This window comes from Strongylocentrotus purpuratus, unplaced genomic scaffold (assembly GCF_000002235.5).
Source record: "Strongylocentrotus purpuratus isolate Spur 01 unplaced genomic scaffold, Spur_5.0 spur5_scaffold_10, whole genome shotgun sequence".
Taxonomy (NCBI): domain Eukaryota; kingdom Metazoa; phylum Echinodermata; class Echinoidea; order Camarodonta; family Strongylocentrotidae; genus Strongylocentrotus; species Strongylocentrotus purpuratus.
Genome location: NW_022145595.1, coordinates 27,863,500 through 27,872,414, shown reverse-complemented (window position 1 = coordinate 27,872,414; position 8,915 = coordinate 27,863,500). Strand labels below are relative to the sequence as shown.

Here is an 8,915-nt window from a genome sequence, read left to right as displayed (position 1 = left end):
TTGTGCATAATAGAACATGCATGCTTTTGATCCAAGGCATTGTAAAAAAGCAGTACTTCAAATGAATGTTTAAAAATATAAACTGCTTTTTATCCAATGATATTGCACAAAAGTGATGACTGCAATGAATTTCCTGAAAACTCTCGGATCATAACATATAATAACAGAACTTCATAAATCCTCAAATAGTGGCTGTTATGAATGTTAAGCTCTCTCCACGAGTCTTTCCTTCTGTAATTCCCCTAAAATTAAGGGGTTTTGTGCAATTTCATCCCCACCCTGAAAGGACAATCAACCAACATTATTTCCATTATAGCTATAAACAACAAATATAAAAATCAGTGATCACCATGCTTGTCTTGGTTTGATGGCAAATATCAAGGTATACGTCATGATTCATTATCAAATAGCCTGTTACAAATTCTACGCATAATGAAAGATTTGTTCTTGAAAAAATTATGCAAAGTGTATTTTCTGTTGATGTGATCATGCCTCTTTACTCCTAGATTTGCAGACAATATATAACTCTCTGGGACAAACAATCATGATAATATACTTTTCCTTCACTTCTGGTCTTCAGAAGCAGAGTCTTTTAAATAATCATTGACTTTATAATAATGAAAACTTCTTTGACATGATGAATAGCAAGCAGCATCGTGAAATAAAATGGATGCACTACAAACACATCTACATAGATCATATGATTATAGATGAAACAGTATCTGTGAAGGTCCCCTCTTTCTTTTCAAAAGAGACTTTCGACTAAGGTGTCTAACAGCTCTTAATGAATAGATGACCTATTAAACTTCAAATCTCTATATATCCTATGAGTGCATCAAATTTGGCATAAATAAATGAATTTATGTTATTGCTAAACATTACAAATATTTCACAGTCTACAATTTCTAATTGGAATGTTCAGATTGAAATCTTGAGAATGATCTTTCTCTTCCTTCGATTGGCAATGTAAAAGAACAATAATTTTTTTTCCCTTATTTTTTTTCCATAAGTACCGGGTACTTGTTTTACCGGAAAATACAAATGCAAGAAATAGAAAATATACACCTAAACCAGACTAAAAAATTATTTAGTACACATACAATTACATGAATATACTACAAGAAGTTCAAATGAAATCTACATTTAAATGCATGGTCATGTTGAATCTAACATCTGATATCAGTTTTAGATAGTATTATCTGTATTCATTTTGCTGACAAAGTGACAGATCTATGTGATCATTTCGCCAAAATAAATTACAAAGTGTGATTGTCTTTTCTGTCTTAAAAATGTTCATCTTCAAATGTTCTGCTTTCTTCTACAGCCCATCAATGATGAATCAATGTATAAACTTCATCACATGAACAGAATATGAGAAATACTGTATATTCAAGTCTGCACATGGGGCAAGGTGCAGTCAAACAGTCTTTTCCCCCTAGTGACAAGGTACACACTTTATTTTCATAATTCTAGACAAACCAATGATTTCCACTTGAAGAAAAAAATGAAGGAAGATAATCCTTTAAAAACATATACGATTCTGAGAATATGTAATAAAATATCTAGTTGATAATTCATACTGTAAATTGAAACTACTAAAAACTTAACTATATTTGTCACTGTTAAATGTAAATGCCACACTTTCCTGGCCATTCATTAATTCTGTAATGAAATGAAAATGAAAATGAAAACCAACATACATATTTGGCAATCCATGGGACTAGAGGCGAATGAATACGCAATCTTCACTCTGCATGTAATAATGCAAACAAATGGGTATTGATGACATATCCTCAAGGAGACTGTATTGATATCAAACAAATTGTCTGCAACTCAAACGTTGAATACTTCTTTCCCGTTCCTGAAATGCCTTGCTCTCATTTTTTGTTGCAACGAGACGACTGAAAACATTCTTCACAGAGTTTACAGAAAATATTAACATAAAGCATCTGTCACACAGGCTAGAATGGTAACAAAAAGTACAATTATGGCGTAAATATATTCATAAATAAATGATACACGCCAATAAAACTAAAAACAACAACAACAGTACAAACATTCAGATAAAATGCTCCTTCCTTGCTTGAGTTGGTAAATCACCTCTATGCCCTGGAGCTAAAAATGAAAACCGTATATATATATATATAATGTTGCAAGGGTGTTGCATATGCACAATGCTAAAGGCTTGTTCAGATACGACGCGGCAAAACCCCAGCTTTTTCTTTTTTCGATGACCTAAAGTTGCAAAATGCTTCACATTTCTACATGTATATCTTATAACATCTTGTAGAGATGTCGTGGACGAGTGGATATGTCACCGGACTGTGGATCACAAGGTTCGCGGTTCAAGTCCCACCGCGGCACTAGTGTCCTTTGGCAAGACATTGATCTACATTTGCCACTCTCCACCCAGGTGTTAATTGGGTACCCGGTAGGATGCGAAAGCTAATGTGGTTAGATTAGCAAGTGTGCGCTTGTAAAAAAGACGCCTGGCTGGAATGCTTCTCAGGGAGTGGAGAATGTGCATACATTGTGTGCGGGTAAACCTGAATCCTATGACCGGGGTAATAATATAACTATCTGTAAAGCGCTTTGAGAGGGCCTTCGGTCCTGAAAAGCGTTATATAAGAACTAGCTATTATTATTATTTAACACAGAGCTCCTTAAATACGCACAAGTTCTTTGTTGCCATTCATTTTACACGCTAACAAAAATCGTGGTTTCTTTTTTTGTAGCGGTTTACTTCGTAATACTTGAACAAGCCTTTAATTTGTTGTATTTGCATCAAGGGCATTTCATAAGGTGGGTCACCATCTCAAGATGAGATGAGCGTGAATTCTTTTATCGGAAAAGGCACTATAACTCCATCTTGGACTTCCTCTTCTTCTTCTGTGGCTTCGCCTTCTTGTCTTTACCTTTACCTTTACCCTTCTTCTTTCCTTCATCCTTCTTCTTCTTATTCTTTGAGCAGACCCCATTTCGTCCATAACAGAGTTTCTTATCAAGTTTTCCGCTCAGATAGAATCCGTAAAGCTCATCCTCGTCAAAGTCACCCAGGTAACCCTGACACATCTGTAACATCCTGAAAGAAAAAAAAAGATTGGATCTTGGTATGTAAAGTACATTAATGTCCTTTTGCATTTATCAACATTTGCCACTCCATACCCAGGAGAGAAATGGGGACATGGTAGGATGGCGAAAGCCTTTGTGTTAGTAAATGCCATCTGCCCTCATCGTGACCGTATGGTAGGAATACTCCCCTGGGAGAGGAGATCTCGCGTTAATGAATCCAAAGATTGGGGTATTAATATCTGTAAAGCTGCGATTAGAGACGGTATTTTGTATTAAGCGCTATATTTTGAAGCCAAACCATAATAACATGTACATCTCATATGGTTCAGTAAACCAGAGACTTGTCAGGAGGGGGGGGGGGGGGGGGTCGAAACATTGGTCTTACTCCAAAAAAAAAAAAAAAACGAATTTATAAGGCTTCTAATGAGGGGGAAGGTGCAGGAGGTGATCCAGGCATTTTTTCTTCTAATCCTCCTTCCCTCCTCCCTTACCTTTCCCTCTTTCCTTTCTTTTCTTTCTCTCCTCTTGTTTTAGGTCCCCTCCCCCCCCCCCCATGTCCCCTGTAGCTACGCCACTGACTAAAGTAGTTTTCTAAGACTACCGGCCCTACACAAAGGTACTCTGGAGTATTATCTTACCTGAAAGGCCACTTTCCACCACCTTGCATGATACCAGGAGTATCCTGGATCTTGGATCCTGGACCAGACAGACGCTTCTTACCGTTGATCTCCTTCACTCCAATACTGTATCATGAAAACAAGAGAGAGTATATTAATAGGAATGTAATTAAAAGAGAGAGTGTATACATTTTTGTTTTGTTTTGATTGTGTATTGTCCATCTGTTGAGCAGTCATGTCTATCAAGCCTTTTTGTGCTTTTGATGACCCTGTCACTTTTATTTACAAAAATAATTTGTCTTTGATTTCATATGTGTTATTTTATACTGGAAATAAATAATTTGATGTAACATCAAAACTTCAGTCTATTGTTGTCAAGAGAATTATTAGCATGTACAGGACATACAAACCCCAAAAGAATAGCAAATGGAATTCAAGAATGAGCAATTTGAGCATCACAACAGATTACCAACTTGGCATGAGTCAGTCTTGATTTTTTTGAATAAAATCATCTTTAAATAGTATCATTATTCCCATCATCATCATCATCACATTCATCAACTTTGTTATCATCATTCATTACCATTAATACGATCATCATAGTTACAATCATCACCAATATGACCACCATTGTCTATAAATCATCCTTACCATCATTATTACTATAAATTCTATCATCAATATCATCATTTTATAACTAATCTATCATACCAATTATCATTATTAACACCATAATTATGTGCATTATTTGATACTTTCATGACTACTCTGGGCAATACCACAATTATTGCTTTGAAGCTAATCTTGGTTTAGAATGATATATTTAGACAGTCTGATAAATGTTTGTCAAGGATTTCTCCCCAGGGCCATCAGAGACCATTTTGATAATTTTTTCTTTTTGCCCAATATGCGCAAGAAAGAAAAAAAAATAAAAAAAATAAAAAAAGTAGGTCATTAATAGTACATTGCTAGGGAGTTGCGGGGGGGGGGGGGGGGGGGGGGGGGGGTTCACATGCCACCCATGCCCTGAGCAACACCCCTTTATAATTATATACATGACTGACAAGAAATTACATACAAATTGTTGATACAAAAAGGATGTAATAATTATAGTTATGGAGTATGGACAAGATCAAAACTTGGTATGCCCAGAAAGGTGGGGGGGGGGGGGAATTATTTGTCCTCTTACTTGTTAAACTCATTAGAGCATATCTCTTCAAAGATATCGATGATGTCAGATTCTGGAAGTTTCTTCTTCAAAGATGGCCGTTTGTCATTTGCTCTGTCCAGACGTTCTACCATCTAAAACAAAGAAGAATGTAGGGTGTAGAGTAAAACTATATGATAATGGAAGCTAATGTAATGTTAACAAAGCTAAGAGTCAAAAGGCAAGGAGAGTATATAAAGGGAAGATAACCTTTCAGCTTGTACTGGTAATAACATTCAAATCAACACACATAAACATATATACCGGTAATAATCAATGTGTCAAGGACCTTATAATATAATTCATTTAAAGTTATTCAGAACTCATAATGGCATTGGATGTGCTATGAAAAAGATTAACATAAACATCACCACTGTAAAATAATCTCACATTCATTTAACATTTCTGGATATTCAACAATGAAAAATCAGCAGGGATACAGACCTGAATTAAATGAAAAGGGGATTACTGTCTTAGAAATAAGTTGACCCTGTGTTTGTGATACATACAAAGAGCCACTGTAAAACAATTCTGTAAAAAGTATTTTCGTAATTTCTGAATATCTTAATTACACGTACAATGCATTGATATTGATTACAAACTACCAAACGATTCATGGTACCATTAAATCATAAAAATAGGGCACTAGTAAAGGATTTTATTGTACACTGAGCAAATCGCAAAATCATAAAATTATGAGACACCATATCATTAATACTAATAGTACAACAGTTGAACTTAAGTATGTGTACTCAAGTACAAGGTACAAAAAATACAGGTGTGGCGGACTGTACCAGAATAGAAGAAGAGACTAAAAAGGAGAAGATCATGATGAAAGAAAAGAAGACAAAGACTTTATTAAAGTCTAAAGAGGAAAAGAAGATGAAGAAAAGTACCCCCCCTCCCCCCCCCCCCCCCCCCCCCCCACCCCCCCCCCCCCCCCCCAAAAAAAAACACCTCTATTCTGTAAGAAATGTGTGGTTGTATAAAATGCTTTAGGTCTATATAATAATAATATCAGAGTACAGCTAGGAAAAAATGGAAAAGAAAAGAAAAAAATTGAAGAAAAAGGAAAAAATATTATGATGAAACGGGTAAAGACAAGGAAAAAGAGAACTTAAGAGAGAAAAATAATATAGATTTGATTGATTTGATTTATTTTTCCACTCAAATATCCACAAGTTAAATGACATATATAAACCATACAGTATTACAATATAATAGAGCAAATGAATTTAATACTGACAAGTAGGTTCGTAATAAAATAAGTTGACAGAGTACATTTAAGTTTGAGAATAAGACAACATATTTTATATTGCTTGCCTTGATTTAACTGTGAGGGGAAAAAAAGGGGATCTCAGAAAAGCTAGGCTTGTTCAGCGAGATTCCCAGTATAAATTAAGAAATAGACCATCAACAACGTGCATCAAATCCTGCACATGTCCGCTCCCAGAGAGATGAAGAAGAAATTTTAGCAATATGACTGAAAATTTGAAAAATGAGATGGGGGCGTGGCAGTTACAAACAATTTCATAGTCATACTATACCATGTGAGAAAGAATATGGCAGGCATCACATTTCATTGACGAGGGTAGATGAGGAGAGTGGTAGTCTTCATCATCAAGATCTGGAGTTGAGAAGTTGATGGTTCCAAGACTGTCACCAGCTGGCATAGGAGGCTCTTCCTCCTCTTCTTCTTCCTCCTCCTCCTCCTCCTCCTCTTCGGACACGTATTCGTCCTCAAAATCTTCTTGTTTTTCAAATCCTTTCCTAGGTCCTCTTCTAAGAGGCACAGTTCCTTCTTCATCATCTTCTTGAGCGAAAACGATGTGTGCACTCATGGCGCAGAAGGAAAGGAGAATTGTGAAACAAATGAAACGGGTCGCCTTCATTTTGTCAAATCAGTGTTAATAACAGAGAGGGTACAAGGCGGTGGTTGCAAACGTGTACACGGAGGAGGTCCGGCGTCCACGGTAGTCGGCGAGACGGCGGAGAGGCGGTGGCTCGGCTGCTAATTCAACAATCTTGCCCCTCGGGCGTAATTCTCTGTTCGTTTATATTAATAAGGCAACAGTTTCTTATGAATATTGGCAGCAACAGCACAGCGCTAATATACGTCAAAAACCTGAATTAGCAGGAGAGATGTTTATATGATCTCTCCCTGTTATAAAGTTCAGAACAGCAGTAGATCTAGATAATTGTACGATGTAAACAAGTTCAACGAATCACATGTGTACACGTATATTATTTTGTTACACGTACGTCGCTCGCGCTCTAGCTATATGATCATATGAGGATTTGAGCCCTCAGCGTTATAAACATTATTATATAGGTCTATATTTTTTTTGGTTGTATTTTTGTGTATTTTTTTTTTTTTTTGGGGGGGGGGTTCATTCTTCTTCTTATTATTCTTCCAAGGAAAGTGCTGCTTCAAGGCCTTTAAGATATCGCACTGCCTGTGCTTGTGAGAAGCTGTGTGAGCCTGCTGGTCAGGATCCTTAATTGTGCAGATATTTACAGGGTGCCAGTAACAAAAACTTTCAATCCCGTGAGGGCAATTTAATAATAATAGGGGTGGATCTACTGGGAGATTGTTCCAGTCCTTGATAGTTCTGGGGAAGAAGGAGCTGATGTAGGCTTGGTTGAAACACAGTGTCGATCTGAATTCATGAATTGTTCAATGTTTTCAGTCTCAGCTCGCTGATTTTTTAGGTATTTCTTCAGATGAGCATATTTTTATACCTTATTTGTGACACTGGCCACCAGCAGCTCACTATATTTTGTTTAATAACGTAAATCATGGTCTGAAGCAATATTTCATCCAATTGAGACACTTCAGATTAGACAAAGTAATGTTGCGTTGTTGCGGCCCGGGCGCGATTCTCATTAAAAACCATTAAAACAACCACCCTAGCGCAGCATTTGATGGAAGGGGGGGGGGGGGGTACATCGGATAGGTATAGGAAAATTGAGTGTCACGTAGGCCTATAACTTTGTTTTATTTAAAAAAAAATCTAATAAAAAGTTGGCTGAAAGAAATGAAAAGAAACCGTACATGTGTTCCTTTTCATGTCATGATAAGGAAACTCCGCCCCTGGGTTGTACTATTACTATTAGGTCTATACAAAAAAAGATGTTGTATTGCCCTTTGCGACCGACTCCAAAATCATGAAATCTACGGTTGGCTTTTTAAAATATTTTTTTAATGCCGTTTTTTAGAAGAAAAAAGTGTATTAAAGCCCCACTGTCCTACTTGTAGCTATTTCTCCCTCTATAGAGTACTGTAACATTATAGAGCATAGCTATTCCACAAAGCAAAAAGAAGGCCTTGGACAATTTCTTCTTTCAAAATTTAGATTTTTTTTGGGGCAGTGAACTTTGGAATAGATTATCTATTAATGTCAGATTAACAAGGTTAGAAATAGGTTTCGGAATTCTGTTACAAGTCATATGCTGAACAAATCATGGCAAGTTAAATAATATACACATGCACACATCAGTTTGTATATTGTAAGACATTGTTAAGTATTCTTATTTTTTAAAGTATCGATTCTAATAGTAAGTCCATTATTTTGTTTCCTATACTGATTTGTACCAAAATACTTTGTTTAGCTGTTTAAGGGGTTAAGCTCGACTAGCACATGTGCTATTATCTGGCCCCTTTTACCAACCAATAGTTTCTCTTCCTGTACATGTAAACAAATTGTATCAAAATGTATTACTGCCGCATTGCTGTTGTCGGTAAATATAATCAAAAATCAATCAAAGATCAAAAAGAAGAAGTGCTAAGGCGCTATTAACCAAAATTTCAACTGGGAAGATCATTATACAGGAGCAGTTTTTAGTTGTTACCAACCATTTCAGATGGATTTCTTAATGAGTAGGTAAGATAATTATGGGTTTTGACAATGACATATTAGTATTTTGCAGAAATTCATTTTTTGTGACCGATTTTGTTTTCCTATCGAATCATAACAATGAATCCGTATTCCCAGCGATCCTACACTGTAAAAAAATAA

General features: G+C 36.1%; 1 protein-coding gene across 1 annotated transcript; it reads right to left on the bottom strand.

Moving 5' to 3' along the window:
- Nucleotides 1-2,685: 2,685 nt before the first annotated feature.
- LOC115921777 (marginal zone B- and B1-cell-specific protein-like) lies at nt 2,686-7,124 on the bottom strand. Its single transcript, XM_030979963.1, has 4 exons — nt 6,444-7,124; nt 4,879-4,991; nt 3,711-3,815; nt 2,686-3,082 (listed from the first exon to the last, which is right to left on the bottom strand). Exons 1-4 carry the CDS (start codon nt 6,786-6,788, stop codon nt 2,857-2,859), a joined length of 789 nt encoding a protein of 262 aa, XP_030835823.1. The 5' UTR covers nt 6,789-7,124; the 3' UTR covers nt 2,686-2,856.
- Between the last annotated feature and the right edge of the window lie 1,791 nt (nt 7,125-8,915).

Coding starts and splice junctions, on each gene's coding strand:
- LOC115921777 (XM_030979963.1), bottom strand. CDS start 6,788: ATGAAGGCGACCCGTTTCATTTGTTTCACAATTCTCCTTTCCTTCTGC. Junction 4,992..6,443: donor GCCATATTCTTTCTCACATG/GTATAGTATGAC, acceptor TCTTTGTTTTAG/ATGGTAGAACGTCTGGACAG. Junction 3,083..3,710: donor GGTGGAAAGTGGCCTTTCAG/GTAAGATAATAC, acceptor TTTTTCTTTCAG/GATGTTACAGATGTGTCAGG.